The sequence below is a fragment of the Mesitornis unicolor genome, unplaced genomic scaffold, assembly GCF_000695765.1.
Source record: "Mesitornis unicolor isolate BGI_N332 unplaced genomic scaffold, ASM69576v1 scaffold16504, whole genome shotgun sequence".
Lineage (NCBI taxonomy): Eukaryota > Metazoa > Chordata > Aves > Mesitornithiformes > Mesitornithidae > Mesitornis > Mesitornis unicolor.
The window spans coordinates 1-15,955 of NW_010179553.1; the positions used below are offsets into that span (position 1 = coordinate 1).

At 37.4% G+C, this 15,955-nt stretch overlaps 1 protein-coding gene across 1 annotated transcript in view; it reads left to right on the forward strand.

Moving 5' to 3' along the window:
• Positions 1–273: 273 nt before the first annotated feature.
• Positions 274–15,955, forward strand: part of COBLL1 (cordon-bleu WH2 repeat protein-like 1) — a 35,771-nt gene continuing 20,089 nt past the window's right edge. Inside the window, exons 1-6 of the mRNA XM_010182832.1 lie at positions 274–447; positions 7,705–7,906; positions 8,623–8,851; positions 10,471–10,509; positions 11,394–11,488; positions 11,615–11,854. Of these exons, the coding sequence (XP_010181134.1) occupies positions 356–447; positions 7,705–7,906; positions 8,623–8,851; positions 10,471–10,509; positions 11,394–11,488; positions 11,615–11,854 (897 nt within the window). The 5' untranslated portion in view covers positions 274–355. The remainder of the gene's footprint in view (positions 448–7,704; positions 7,907–8,622; positions 8,852–10,470; positions 10,510–11,393; positions 11,489–11,614; positions 11,855–15,955) is intronic.

Here is a 15,955-nt window from a genome sequence, read left to right on the forward strand (position 1 = left end):
TATATATATATAAACCCATTTTGTTTTGGGCTTGATGTTTATTGGGCTTTTTTAATTATATGATAGATACAACAGGCTAAAGTATCTTCTATCACCACTGATCATATGTTTAACATACTCTCATCCCTTCCTTGCACATATCACTGGCACAATCTGAGTAAAAAGAATTAAGTGTGCTTCATTCCTTTCCTGAGACTTGTGAGTTTGTCAGTATGGAATCATCTGTATAAATACATACTTGACTTAATTTTTATCCATTTATTTCAGAAGAAAATCTAAAGCACCGCCTCCTCCATCTGAAACGAAACTGGTTTCTGTTTCTTCATTTGATGATACAGCATCAGCCAATCCCATCATGGAACAGAAAGAAAATGTAATCGATAAAGATATTGAACTGTCAGTGGTCCTGCCAGGAGATGTGATCAAGTATACTACAGTTAACGGGAGGTAAGTTACAATGACACATTAATTTTCTTTTCTTTTCTCTAGTTTACTTCAGCCTTCATCCAGGTCTTAATCATGTGCTGGTTTTGACTGGAACAGAATTAATTTTCTTCATCGTAGCTAGCATGGGGCTATGTTTTAGATTTGCACTGGAAACAGTGTTGATAATTCAAGGACATTTTAGTTACTACTGAGCAGTGCTTGCACAGAGTCAAGGCCTTTTCTGCTGCCACACCACCAGGAAGTAGGCTGGGGAGGCACAAGGAATTGGGAGGGGACACAGCCGGGACAGTTGCTCCCAACTGACCAAACGGATATTCCATAGACATGCTCAGCAATATAACTTGGGGGAAGGTAGGCCAGGTGCCACAGCTTGGGGATGGGTTGGGCATCGGTCGGTTGGTGGTTCATTTGCATCACTTGTCTTTCTTGGATTTTACTTCTCTCTGTTATTTTCCTTTTCATTACAATTTATTATTTTTTAAAACTTTCTTTTATTTCAATGATTAAACTGTTCTTATGTCAATCCATGAGTTTTCTCACTTTTACCCTTCCAGTTCTTTTCCTTGTGTCCTACTGGGGATGGGGAGTGAGCGATGGGCTGTATGGTGCTTAGTTGACAGCTGGGGTTAAACCATGAAAAATCACTCAGTAAAATACATGAATATTTTATGCCAGAGTATTGAGTGTGTCCAAATAAGAGCAGCAAAGCTGGTGAAGGGGGTTAGAGACAAGTCTTATGAGGAGCAGCTGAGGAAACTGGAGTTGTCTAGTCTGGACAAAAGGAGGCTCAGGGGAGACCTTACCACTCTCTACAACTACCTGAAAGGAGGTTGTAGCGAGATGGCTATCGATCTCTTTTCCCAGGTAACAAGTGACAAAACAAGAGGAAATGGCCTCAGTTTGTGACAGGAGAGGTTAAGATTGGATATTAGGAAATTTTTTTTTCACTGAAAGGTTTATCTGTCATTGGAACAGGCTGCCCAGGGAAGTGCTGGAGTCCCCATCCCTGGAGGTGTTTAAAAGATGTGTAGATGTGTCACATGGCTTAGTTGTTGACTTGATAGTGATAGGTTAATGATTGGACTTGATCTTAAAGGTCTTTTCCAACCTAAATTATTCTGTGATTCTACTATGATTTTTGGGTAGGTGTGGAAACATATACTTGCCTGCCTTCTGGGAAGACTGGTTTTTAAGATTCAGAAATTCTGTATGGCACCTGTCAGCACGTGTACCCATACCTATTGTTCTTTGTAGTCACTGCAAATCTTTAGAAAAATGCTGGTTTGTATGAGTCACTGAATTTTCCCACGTAAGTTTACCGTGTTAAACTTAAAGGTGAGTTCCTCCATCCTACTCGGGTACAAAGTCCTGTGTTCAGCACTTGCTTAGCACTGCTAGCAGTCCTAAAGAAAGTATAATCACTTCAGACAAAATCTATAATGCTCCGAAGAAACAGTTTCTAGCTACAGCTTTAGAAATACTTGTTTTTTAAAACAAATATATTTTGCTTAAGCTGGTTTTAATTTGAAATACATATTTCAGCCTGCTGATTGGTACTGTAGATTGTGCATATAACTCTCAAGTCACCTTTAGTTAAGAAAGACCTCGACATTGACTGGTGAGTTGAAATCATAAATCCTGGGACTTAAAATGTTATGTTAATTATCGTAGCAGCTCTACAAAGAAGGCTCCTGTGCAAAACCTGATATGAATCAGAGCAGTTAGGGTGCCAGTTTGTTGCTTTCCTAAGTTGAAATAAAGCATTTTTGTGTATTGTGCTTGTTGTGGTGTATTATTAGCGACTGTCTTTGCTACTGAAAGCAAGCAGACAGATTTTATGTAATTACTTATTTATTTATACATACATACATCCCAGATAAGGTAAACATTTACAGTACTTACACCTATTTCACCTTTTAACAGGAGATAAAGACTTCTGTGGCTTGAGTCTGTTTGCACACTTTGTCATTTGCTGGAGTTCATGAGGTCGTTGCTTAGACATCAAATACCATTTTGTTCACCAGAGCTGCAATGGATGATGTTTTATGATTTTCTTCCCCATCCCCAGACTCCATGGGATTTTCAGGATAACTTAAATCTGAGGTTATATTTATCAGAATAAATTTTCTGAAGTAATTGGTGACTACTGTGATGCTTTATGGTGTTCTTGCTAGCTTGTTTACAGCAGGGAGTATTGTTGTCTGTAATACAGTGCCTTCCTCTGTTTTAAAAATTTCTTAAAGGTGAGAATCCATGTGTACACTGTCAGGCTTTTCTCTTTCTTCATCTTCTCTTTTTCACTCCCTTTGTCTACACTTATGAGTACCGTGTGCCCTCTGTCTTGCTTTGCTCAGAACAAAGTGCCTGCCAGGAATGTTGCATATAGCTTCACTCAGTCACACTGTGTATAATTCCTCAGTGATCAAGACAGGCCTCGCAGGCTTATCGGGAAACACACACATTTCTCCAGTTAGTTTTATTATCCCACAGTTAGTGGTGGTTTTTTTTTTCTTTTCAATCAAGATACCGTATGTGATTGATTTCACAAATCACTCTCCTGCGAACATGAACCTGTGTTAGCACTGTTAGGCTCACTCAGAAGGAGGGGAGGCACTGTTCAGGACCTGCAGTCCACTCTGAAACATCCTTCAAACTACCTTTTATTCTAGATTTGCTGTGTCTTGATAGTCGTATTTGTGGACAAGCTGCCTTTAGAAATTATACAAACAAGTAATTGCTAATCTGTCTCCTTCCTGTTCATGATCAGAGATGAGCAGCTTCAAAACTCTTGAGGAGAAAATATGTTTTTAAAATTTCATATTAAAACAAGCGAAACTGTGACTTTGTACAGCTGTGTATTCAAATGCCATAGTCCACTGGAATAAACTTTTGTGCTGTTCTCCAATGAAGTTGGGTTGGTTTGCTCCCTGCTTTGTCACAGCGGATGGCAAGAGCTATGTAGAACAAAGCAAAATGTTACATAGGTAAATACCCTGAGTGAGTAAAAGTAGACAGAAGAGGATCCTTGAGTTGTTTTGTGGGCTACTAAAGCAAAAAACTTAGAGACTGAGAAAAGTAAGAACTCATTTTGAAACTTCAGGTGTGGGTATATTCTCTTACTTAAGCCTAAACACTAATTTGTATTTTGTCATAGTTAATGACAGTGATTCTGTTCCCAGTCTGATAGTGAAGTCCTGCAGGAGAGGCCAGGCAAACAATTCTTTAAAAACAACCAACCCCCCACCCTCCAAAAAAACCCAACAAACCAAAGATGGTAAAAGCAGTACGTGGTAGAAGTGAAGGTACACTCTTCACGGGAAGAGTGAGTGAAGCTTTTTATTTTTCTTATTTTAATTGGAATGTTTTTCAGAGTAAAGTTTCTGAATCTTCTCCGTTGATCTAAATACAACATGGGACTGCGGAATTTTCTGCAGCCAAACAAGAAAAAAAAACCCAACTAACTATTTCATTTAGCAGCCTGATTATTTTACGTTAGTTTTTGGTTTTCCCACAAGGAAAAAATGCAGAGTTTTGACAAAGTTTTCTTGAAACTGAATAATTATTTTCAGTTGTATGAATCAGTAAATTAACTTAGAGATTTCAAGGGCAAATAGGATAGTGACATGCTTTTTATTTGGAAATGGTGTGTTAAACAAACAGTTTTGCAGGGTAGCATGTTTAGTTCTGCGGTTTCAGACGCCTTTCAGAGAGATTTTTGCTTTGCTGTTTGCTGAATTTGTTTTCTTAGAGCCCTTTGTGAGTTTCTATTTGATCCGTTCTTGAGTATTTTCAGTCATTAGGGTATTCTTAATCAACTGTTGGTTTACTCCGTATAGCTAGTGAATAACAACCTTTGTAGTGTTGCCCTACTTTTCAAAACCTATTGTACTTACATTTGTTAGTTAGAAATTCTGGTGGTTTTGGTGGGTTTTTGTTGTTCTCCATAGAAAAAAAGTCTTTCTCCCTTTAGAGAATAGGATTAGTAAATATTTTGCTAGAAAGGCCATGAAGCTATAGACTTAAGTAATGAGAGAAAGCCAAACTGTGTGTAGGTTTCTGTTTTGTTTTGGTTTCCTTTTTTGTTCCTTTTCCCATTACTTCCCCTACACAGGAATACTTTTGGTGGTTACTGAGTTGTTTGTTTAGTGGTGCTTGCTGTGATACTGTGACTCCATGATGGGAAGATCTTGTTCCTAAAGTTTGATTGTGTAAGAATCTACACTTTTTTTTTTTTTAAAAATAGCAACTTTCTAGCCCTTGTTTATGCAGAGGAGCGTAGAAACTTGATGTGTTTTAAACACCTGATCCAGTATTTGAAGTGGCACCTTTCACTGTTGATTACAAATACATTCTAAGTGAGGGTCATAGTTTAACTATCGGTTATGTGATGTAGCGAGAGGCTGCTGTTAGCCACGTTGTTACTTAGTCAGGTAGGAATATGCAGAGGAATACAGAGGAGACATGAAGGGGTGCAGGAATTTGTAGATAAATTTATGACTAGAGATTTCCAGAAAACTAAGTAATATAATGAAGTTGAAGTTGCAAATAAAGATTTTTACTGAAATTAGATCAAGGGCAAGCAGATGATGTACTCTAAGACAGCTGATGGCCACTTCTTCAAGTTTTAGTAAATATTGTTTAGGGAAGCAGTTAAATTTACTGTCATATATGTGTTCCTCTACCTGCAATCCTTGAAGGTGTTAGCAAAAAGGAGTTTTACAGGTTTTGGAGGATGTGATGACAAAAAAAGATTGTTTTATGTGTCACTGTAGGAATATCTGTCTAAAGCAGTTGTTGAAGGTGTCTTGGCCTCCAGTGGAGGTGGGTACTTAAAGTATAGCATCCTCCAGTCAAGCAGGTCATTTCTGGAAGTACCACTGGAAGACAAATTTGCACTGAAGCACTGTTTTCATGTACTAATTTGCATGTACCTGTCTGTTGTTCGTGAGCAGCTGTGTTTCTCACTTATTGTTCTGTCACTTGTGGCTCTGGTTAGCATGAGGGCTTGCCCCTGTCATGGTGGTGCATTTCTGTAGGATGGCTCTTTGTGATCTCTGCTTGTGAATTCTCGACCCGGTCGTCTTCAGTGTTCTTACCCTTCTCCAATAACCGAAGGCCAGAGCAAGGGCAGCTTTTAAAGCTAGTCGGTGTATAAAAATGCACCAGAAAAAAAGTAATGGGTAACTTATTGGGTAGGCTGACAACCAGAAAGGTCACCACAGAAGTAGTGTCTGCTGTCTCCTTTGACTTCCTCCTCTCCTCCCTTGCCCTGCCTTCAGGGAAATAGGGGAATGACACGATTTGCATTTGCAGCCCTTTTCTTATTAGGGTGAGATGGATGTACTTGTTCTATTTTGGATTTAGAAGAACAAGAAATAGAGTAATTCCTTCTTTCTTCTGATTGGAGCAGGTTGTGATCTATATGCGAGAGAAGAATTGAAATAAACGCACTGGTTTAGCTGTGTGTAAAGGGAGGAATAGTTCTTTTTCTGCAGTGCTCAATGCATTTCTCATTGTATTCCTCAGGCTGATATATATCATCTAGAGAAAGGCATGGGAGTATATTACATTCTCTATACCTCTTCAGACCATCTGATACCTGCTTTTTGACACCTTGGAGCGTAATTTCTTTGTTTTTTTGGTTTTATTGTTCCTCCTCCCTTTGTCTCCTAAGGCAAGTATTCTGCTACTTAAGCAGTCAGAAACTTTCCTCTGAGGAGAAAAATTAAAAGTAACAGGTCTGCAGCTTTCAAACTGTTTCTGTCTTCTGGAAGTGCAGCATGTGCACCAGAGTCCAGCTCTGTTTCTTGAAATTAGAAGACAGTTTGCTTAAGGTATACTTGTTCTTCAAGACTTAGTGAAAATAATGATATTAAAGTTAATAGAAGTGTGTGTGAGGGGGAAACAGTATTCACAGTAATTTATAACATTGACTCCTTCTTAATTCTTTTTGCGAAACTGTATAATATGAAAAGTCTGTTTTAACTTCTTACTTAATAAATGTATTCATGATCTTTATATTACCTAGAATTCTGCTTAGCTTGATGGCATTTTGTGGAAACTATCTATTTCCACATTTGGCTACGCTACCAGAATCTGTTATGAGATTACATCTAGAATTTAAGATTTCTGATAAAGCCATACTAGCCAAATGCTATATTAATTTCCTCTTAGACATTTCAGTGTTCTTTTCAACATAGCATTTAATTGCTTTGGACTTTTAAATTATTTTCATAGTGTCCTTGTGAGACAGAGCAGATGATAGATTTCCTTGATTGTAACTTGAGAGATGCAGAGAGCGTCAAAATGAAATGCTACTTACAGCTGATTACCCAACTCTAAAACCTACTGAGGGCTGACCAGTTCCAGTGACCTGATAGTGTTATAACCTTATTCTGTTGCTGTAATATGCAAAACCCCTCAAAGAAACCCAATACATCTCCTTTGTCTTTGGTCTATTTAAACTTCTATGATGCTTCTGTTTAAAGTACAGCTATAAATTTATTCCAGTAGCAACTGGGAATGTTCAGCCTATTTTAATACACTGTTCTGCATGTTCTTCATTGAGCACTGAGAGAACAAGTACATCCAGTTTGTTACTACATATGAAAAATTCGGTTTGCCATACTTCATTGTGATAAGGACATCTGTTGTGTCACACAGAGCTTCTCAAGAAATGGCATTCAACTATTGTATCATCACTTAGCTTCTTTCCCTCTGTCTGTATTAAATGCCTGGCTGTCATTTTGGGATCCCTAATGCAAGACCTCCTTAAATGGTGATTTCCTCAAACTTCAATTCTTCTGCTTCCTTCAAATAGCTCATGCTCAGAATTTCTGAAAGTGAAGTCCCTTGTAACCTCAGAATGGATACAGAAATTTCAAACTTTAGAAGGAAACTGTTCTTAATGAATAGCACAACATTTGTCACCACTGCTACAGTTCCCGTTAAATGCCAAATGAGGTGGCTAATCCATATCTCCCTGCTGACATTGGGAAAAGCATTGCTTCATACAGGCAAAAATTTTCTCCTTTGCTCAAGCACTTGACATACTTCTGTGCAAGCTGGTTTCATTTTCTTTGTAGTGATTTTTTTTTTGGCTTTTTTTTTATGTTGAAGGTATTTAAGGTAGGTGCCTGGCAGTAATTACTTAGTCATGGAAGGGAAAGGATGACTTGGGTTAAATGTTTAGCAGCATGTTTTGTTATAGACTGCTTAATTGTCATCTGTTGTGATAGTTCCGTTTGTTTTTCACAGGAAGCCCATGATGGACTTGCTGATCTTTCTCTGTGCACAGTATCACTTAAATCCATCAAGTTATACTATAGAGTTGGTATCAGCAGAAAATAGCCAGATAAAATTCAAACCTAACACACCAGTAGGAATGCTTGAAGTGGAAAAGGTGATCCTAAAGCCAAAACAAATTGATAAGAAGAAACCTGCTCCTGTTATACCAGAGGTGAGAAATTAGAATCTCTGCTGTGCTCAAGAAGTTGAGCAGGTAGCTAAGCCTCTTCTTTCAGCTTTTTCTGTTGTCTCTCATCCTCTCACCATATACCCCTGTGAAATGCCATGTTCCTGATAACCTCCTCATAGGTAAAATACATCTCGGTTTGTTGCAGCAAACATCTTTGCTGCCGGAAGAAGGAAATATTTACAATATTATTTGAAGTCTCATGCCTTACTGTCCTTTTGGCAAATCCTGCAGATGAAGCGTGGCTGAATACAGCCTTCCGCAAACTGAAATGCAACAACTCGTACCGTCTGTCATGCTGTGATATATATGTCCTTCAGTTTGTATTTTCATTTTCCTTTAATACGTACTGTATCTTTTTGCTGTTATTCAACTTTTTAATGTACCTTAAGAAGACGAAAGCTTTTAGAAGTGCTAAAGCAACTTCCGGGTATTGTTTAATTCTTTCTCCCGACTTGTCTGCAATATAGAAAAATACTGGCGCATGCCGAAGGAGGAGCAGACTGGTTCATATGTTCTTTTATTGAGTATAAGGGAATTGTAAATCAGTTAGTTATTAGTTTCTCTTGTAATGTTACTCAATCTATAACATTGGTGAAATTGGCCATAGGGGAATTTCTGTGATTACCGTGAAGCTGTTATAAAAAGAGCAGTTGTTTCAGAATTTGTGCTGGTATTTATGGAAACTTTCTTCTCTTTAGCAAACAGTAAGGGTAGTGATAAACTACAAGAAGACACAGAAGACTGTAGTAAGAGTTAGTCCGCATTCACCCCTTCAAGAGCTCATACCAACTATCTGTAGTAAATGTGAGTTTGATCCCTCACACACTCTGCTGTTGAAGAACTACCAGTCTCAAGAACCCCTTGATGTGACAAAATCTCTTAATGACCTTGGACTAAGGGAACTGTATGCCATGGATATCAGTCGAGGTAAGATGACTTTTGTAAGTTGCAGTTACGTAAAAGACAATAACTTAGTATTTCAATAATGAATATATTTTGTTGTTGGGGCTTTTTTTTAACTTATGAGGAAATAATTTCTACCAATTTAGTATATATTTCATCAAATCAAAACTGAGACAAATCTACCTGTACTTACGTTTGAGAAGTGCTATATAAAGGTTTTATTTTCTAACAAAGTGTTAGGTAACAGCAAAGGTCGCTAGATACAAATCGTCACATAAAAGCAACCTCTTTCTTTCCTTCCCCCCAAAAACCAACAACACGGCATTTCCCTTAGCTCCCAGAAAAGACAGAATCATTATGAACTGAAAAGAACAGAATCATTAGAGAAATACAGTTTTGTTTTAACTTATTTAAGATTTAAAAAGTGTTAGAATATTCTGATGGTGTTTGTGTGTTTCTGAGTGCTGTTTGCTGATTTTTTAGATTGTGAAGAAATAATACTTCTTTTTAATTGTGGTCCGACAGAGAGGCACTGTGAGCTAACTTTTTTACCGTTTACATTTTTTACATTCCTATACCTGGCTTTAACTTCAGCTGTAAGCCTGTCTTTTTCATGAAGAGTTCATTGTGCTATGATTAAAAACTCTGTACAGTGTGGCTTGTTCTGTTTCAGACATTTCTCACAGGAAATTTTACCTCAATATAGAATGCAGTAATATTGGCTCATTCCTGTTCGTGACCACTGTTCTATTTGCTTCTTTTTCTTTCTGCTCTAAAACTTGGGGGGTTTTGTTGGGTTTCTTGTTTGAGTCTTTCTTCTCTTCTTCAAATATGGTAACCTTATCCTTTGGTGGCTATGGTTTCAAGAGTTCTCTCAATTGCTTCCCAAAGGTCAGTTATCGTGAAGAACGGGAGAATGACAGATTTTTTTATTTTTACTTGCCTAAACATGTCACTTGGACTACATGTGCCCATAGTGCATTTTGTTTATTGTCTGGCTACTGCTTTCATCTGCAGACTGGCAGAGCTGCCTTTTGCACAGTATGATGTGTGCTTTGTTTGAATCAACAGCAAAAAATCCTTAGGAGGCAATACGAGGGCATATACACTTTCTACAAGGCAATGCCTCACCAGAAAATTTAGATATTACTTCAGTTCTCTTGGCACAAAGTTCAGCATTCCGATTTTGCAGACAACTTCAGAGCTCTGAATTTTCAGGTTTCTCTGTGAAAGTAAATGGTGTGGTATACATTTACTTAATAGAAATTCAATTCAAATCTTACTTTTTCCAGATGATATTTTAGTTATGCATCCCTCTGTCTTCCAAGTTTGGACTGCCTGAAAAACCAAAACTTACAGAGCAAACTGTTCTATATACTAGTTTTCATCTTTGCTTCAGAAATATAAGTGAATGCTCTCTCCTTATTCTCAAGGTTCTGGTCTGTGTTGCATGTCTTCAGGCTCAAGTTCTTAAATGGCTTATAGCGTTAGGTAGTGAAGATACACATCTTTTTACTTCAGTGAAGTACACAGTTACTCTTTCCTACTGTTCAAGATTCAGCTTGGCGTTCTGTGTTTGTAACTTATAATTGCAGGCTTCATTCAGATTCACATTTTCTGTCTTTCTTTTTGTCTTTCTGTAGCCACATCACCAGTTGATTTAAATTTACCATCTTTGCAAGGTACGATTTACTGAAATAGGCAGTGAAACTGTAGCACTTAAGCAACATTACCATCCACTCCTATTATAATGTCTGCTTAACTGTGACCTGAGTAATTATCTCTGTCCTATCATAAATGCATATTTAAAAAGATAATACAGAAGTGAATATACTTGGCTATATATAAAGTATTTCTGTATAGTTTTACCCTAGATTGATTATCTTTACAGTTGTGTTTATATTGATACTTGTACCAAAATTTCTTAGTAGCCTTGCAGATTTTGGTTGCTTATTGCATTTGCATTCGATGGGATTTCTTTAAGAAAGTCAAATCTAGTAAAAATTCAAAGGAGACAACCTTCAGATTTACGATTCATCTGTGTGAATAAGACAATGTAAGGAGGACAAATTCTGCAAGATACCAGAATGGACCTGGTTGTCTTTGCTATGATTGCTGTGCAGTTACATGTGCAGCACCTATCAGGTGTTTCAGTGATCTTTCTCCATAGTCACAGCGTATGCAGGCTTGTACCTGACTTGTCCCATTACACAGTTTGCCATGAATTTAAACTGTTAGGAATTGAGAGCTGCAGAGGCTCTTTCTCCCTTTTGTAGCCTTTGTGATATGAACCATAACATATGACAAATGAGATAGGCTGGACTAAGTGCTGGGGTATTAATAGAAGCTGAAACTCATCTATTCTGAGTTCTGAAAGAAAGGAAGAACGTGTATGATAGGAAACCCATTCATTTTGCAACATTAGGAAAAACTATTAATATAGGTGATTTACAGTGTGTTTTGTATATCCTTCTAGGAGGCTTATGACAGACAGTGAAAGAATAAGATTGCCAGAGAAATAATCTGTGCAATAAATAACATCTAGAACTATTGTTTTCTATTTTAGACTCCTACCAATCTGAAAATTTAGATGTTCTGAAGGAGAAAGAAAACAAAGGATTTTTCAGCTTCTTTCAACGAAACAAGAAGAAAAGAGAACAAGTAAGATGTAACTTTGTATAAGGAAAACTTCTAGAAACATATTCATATTGATCAATAAATACTGTTGGTTGTTTTCCAGAAAGTATAAATAACTTGAGTTTTGCTTTTCTTCTCCTGCACCTCAAGGCTGCCAGTGCCCCAGCAACTCCATTGATGAGCAAGCCAAGGCCAACATTTATCACAAGGTCTAACACTGTTAGCAAGCAGTATGATTCAAACACTCTGCCATCTGAAATGCCGAAGAAACGGAGAGCTCCTTTACCACCTATGCCAAATTCTCAGAGTGCTCCCCAGGAGCTTACACAAGCCCAAGCCAGACCGGCATCTGATACGGTGAAATCTAACAGCCTTGATAGGAACGAGCAGGTTAGTTATGTTTGCATCACTTCTCTTAACTCAAGAAGTTTACACATGGAAATCCTGATAACCCTGTTAATACCTGCTGAGGCTTGAAATTTTAGTTTGAAAATAACTGCATAAATTGAAAGATGTGTTCATTTTAAAATTTATGTCCTGTATCCAAAGTAGCTGCTGTATTTTGAAAAGACAAACTCAACTACTTATATAAGTTGGTACTGTGAGCACCATTTTGTTCTTTTCGATGAATAGTTTATATATTTAAATGTGAGAACATCATCTCACTTTATCATTTGTAGTAATTGATGTTTTAATGTTTTATTTACACGTGATTAAGAGGAGTTGGTTCTTTGCATCACATTACTAGAAAAAGGTAGCAGTCTTGGGAAGTAGCCATAACATTATTTTGTTCCCAGCAAGTTAAAGTAAGGTTTTATTTTAATCAACTAGGGATGTATTTAATTGAAGCTGTGAGGTGTGGGCTACATGTTTATGTAACCAATATAACCCATGCAATGCGTGTCTGCCATTGATGCATTAAGTATTATCCTGATATTGCACATACTGTCAACTGTGAATTCCAATTAAAAGATCAAGGCTGAAATTGTCATTACAACTTTTTATTTCATACTTTGAACGCAATATCTAAAGGTGGTCTTTTAATAAATGAAGTTCTTGGCGTGGTAGAAAAATAAAATGCAGAACTAAATGAAATACAAGTCTGAGGAATTAGTTTTGTGTTAGACTTGGAGACAAGATATTTCAAACTGTGACTTCCTTTATCTTTGTACAATGATTTACTCTTTCATTGATGCACAAAACCACAAGAGAGCACTGTTTAACAGAAGTTCTGAATTTGTGTATTGTGTCCTGCTGAAATCATTTGAAGAAGACAAAGGTTTCTTTCTGTATTTTAATAAAAGGAACTTTGAAGGGGGTGAAAATAATGATTTTCTTTTTAAAATTTATTTTACCTCATCATGTTTGTCTTTTAATTGAATTCAATTTTTTTAAAAATAGTTTATTAATGTCAGCATGCTTTAAATGATTAATATCCTGTTATGTCTAACAGAAGTGCATGGCTGCTGGGCTAGGATCTGTCACTCAACAAAATTGCTTAGATTTATTATTTTGTACTGACATTTCTTATTCATCTAAAGTGAATTGACTGAAGTTGAATAGCTCATGAAGAAAGGACGGAAGTCTAGATTAAATATATATTTTTTTTGTGTATCTTCCGTTTTGTGCTACTTCGTTCAAGTCCCCTGGAACTTAGAAGCCTTTGGCATGTGTTTTTTATGATGACTTCTGTTGCATTCTGATTTGGTTGCACAGTGATTTATTAGATAATACAGAGCTTGGGACTTAGAGCAAATATTCACCCACATTTATGCTTTGAATTTTATTAATTCATGGAAAATATATTTTTCTTTTTAATTCCTTTTCAATAACTATCATCGAATGAATGGACTGCATAGTACACGTTGCTCAACTGGATCAGGAAAGCCTTAGGAGGGATCCTGTGAGAGACTTCCTTGGAGGATAAAGCTGCTCCTTGGAAGAGTGTTGAGGCATTTTCAGAGGCAGCCTTCATGCAGCATAAGAGAAGTCCATTCCCTTAAGTGGAAAAAAGAGTTGGTATAAAAATAGGCAGTCCCTTTTAGATGTGCTACTGAGAGCTCAGGTGCAAAAATACACTCATGAGGGATGGAAAAGAGAGAGAGCATTTCGCCAAAGAAATACAGAGATACTTCTTAGGCATGCAGAGTTGTAGTTAGGAATTCAAAGGCAAACCTGGAGCTCAAAGTGGCAGTAGATGTCCAGAATATCAAGAGGTTTTTGTAAGTTAGTGGCAAGCAGGAGTCCAATGATGAAAGATGAAATAATTTACCTTTATTTTAGCAAGGTGTTTGTCACAGCTTGTCACATTTTTCTGTTGAAAAGCTAGTAAGGTGTGGACTAGACAGATGAACCACAAGGCTAAGCAGCTCAAATGGTGATGGTTAGTGCCTCAAAGTCAGACTGGTTGTCAGGTGGAGTTCCTGAGGAGTGAGTTGGTAGTATGGCCAATACTGTTAAATATCTTTATAAACAACACAGATGATGGAATTGAGGTTGACACCAAACTGAGTGGAGAAGTAGATACACCAGAAGAGATGCCACTCAGGGAGACAGTGACAGGCTGGAACCACATGAGGTTTAAAAAAGATGCATGTGAAATTCTCTACCTAGATTGGAGTGACCCCAAACATCAGTGCAGGCTGGGATCCAACTCTAATTCAGTGTACTCTTTTTAGGCCACACTTGCAATACTACATCCAGACTTGGTTCCTGCAGTTCAAGATAGAGATTTAAACAGGCAAGTGTCCAGTGGAGGGCTACCTTGATGTTTAAAGGCTGGAGAATGTAAATGTTCTAGCTAACAGAAGGCTCAGATGGGATTATATAAATACACAGTAAGAATCAGTTTTTATTCAAGAATTGGCATCCCAGATACAGATTTTGAAATGAAAGAAGACACTTTTGATGGTTACATAGCATTTCATAATAAACATTGTATTCTTCTGGTGTGTAAAAGGTGTTACAGGGAAAGTAGAGGTATACTCTTCACCAGGATGTATTGTCTGTGACAGAATGAGGACCAGTGGGCGCTAATTGCTTCAGTGGAAATTCCATTCAGACACAAGAAGAAAACAAATCACTGTGAGAACAACTGAACATTGGAATAGGTCACTCAAAAGAAGCGGTAGGAGCTCTCTCACTGGAAATACTCAAGCTGTGTCTTGACAAGCTCCTGCAATAACCTAATCTAAGACCCTGGGTTCAACAGAAGGTTGAACCAAATGGTCTCCAAAGGCCTCTTCCAACTTAGGCTTTTCTGTTTCACATGGGTGAATCGGACTCTTGATTTTCAAAACTGTATGCATATAATTAGGAGAACAGAAATAAAAAACAGGGCTCCATCACTAACAGAAACCAACAAATAATTGGTTTTGCTGTGAGATCAAGCACTACTTGAGTAATGCTGTCAGAGGGAAGATTTGGAAGCTTGTTTCTCAGAGCTTCCACTGAAGTCTCTAAAATAAACAAAAAGGTGTGTCTAGCTATTGAGACTTTGGGTTCAACTTAACTGTGAAGTGAAGGACAGTTCCCATAAAAAAGGTGTTAGGTCAGGGACAATGTAAAATAATTTTATTCAAATAAAAATGTCATTTACGGGATTTGCAACTTTTATAAATTAAATTGGGCGCTATTTAAATACGTAGTAAGGATCAGTCTCTATTCCAAGAGTTGACATTCTGAATACAGAATTTGAAATGAAAGACAAGCGTTGTAGAAGACAGTTTTGATGGTTGCACAGCATTCCATTATCAATATCACGTGCATTAATATTTCTCAACCCAACGTGACCAATTTATACTTGTTTAATTCAAGTCAGTTCGTGGTAGTGTAGCATGTACAATGGTCACACTAGAACACCATTATTTCATTGTAAGCCATGTAAGAATTTAGTCTCTTACGTTCTCCACTGTTGAAAATGTGAGGATTTTAAGTAGTCTTTAGGTTGTTCACCAGACTGATTGGTGTGTTTACTAGGCTACTGAGTGTCTGGGAGTTTCACTGTTATTGCAGTGTTTCATTTAATTTACAAAATTTAAGATACACTTTGTTTTTCCTTAAGGTTTATCCGCTTTTGCATTGCGAGAAGCATTTCCTTGCAAATCATGTTGCTTTTAAGAATGCCTTAGTTCTGAAGCCTGCCCTTCGGTTTATTTGGCAGACTGGATACATACTTTATTTCTTCTATGGACCAGGATGACCTTCTGTATGTGCCTTATTGTGGACAAATCTTTTTTGTAACATCCACAAGGAGGACAAAATGAAATGTCGGTTTTGCCTGGATAAACTGTTTGCCTGGTTTTGATAGAGACATGCCAAAGTAATAACATCAGACAACAGTGAAATGAGCCAACTTTAAGGGAACAGTGTTCTCACTGTTGTCTTTCTTCAGATTCGCAGTGTATTGTAGTCCAGTTTCTCACAGTATGAAAAAGGGTTTAATGTTTACCTCCTACAGCTTCTCCACTTCTCCCTTAAAAAAAGAAACAG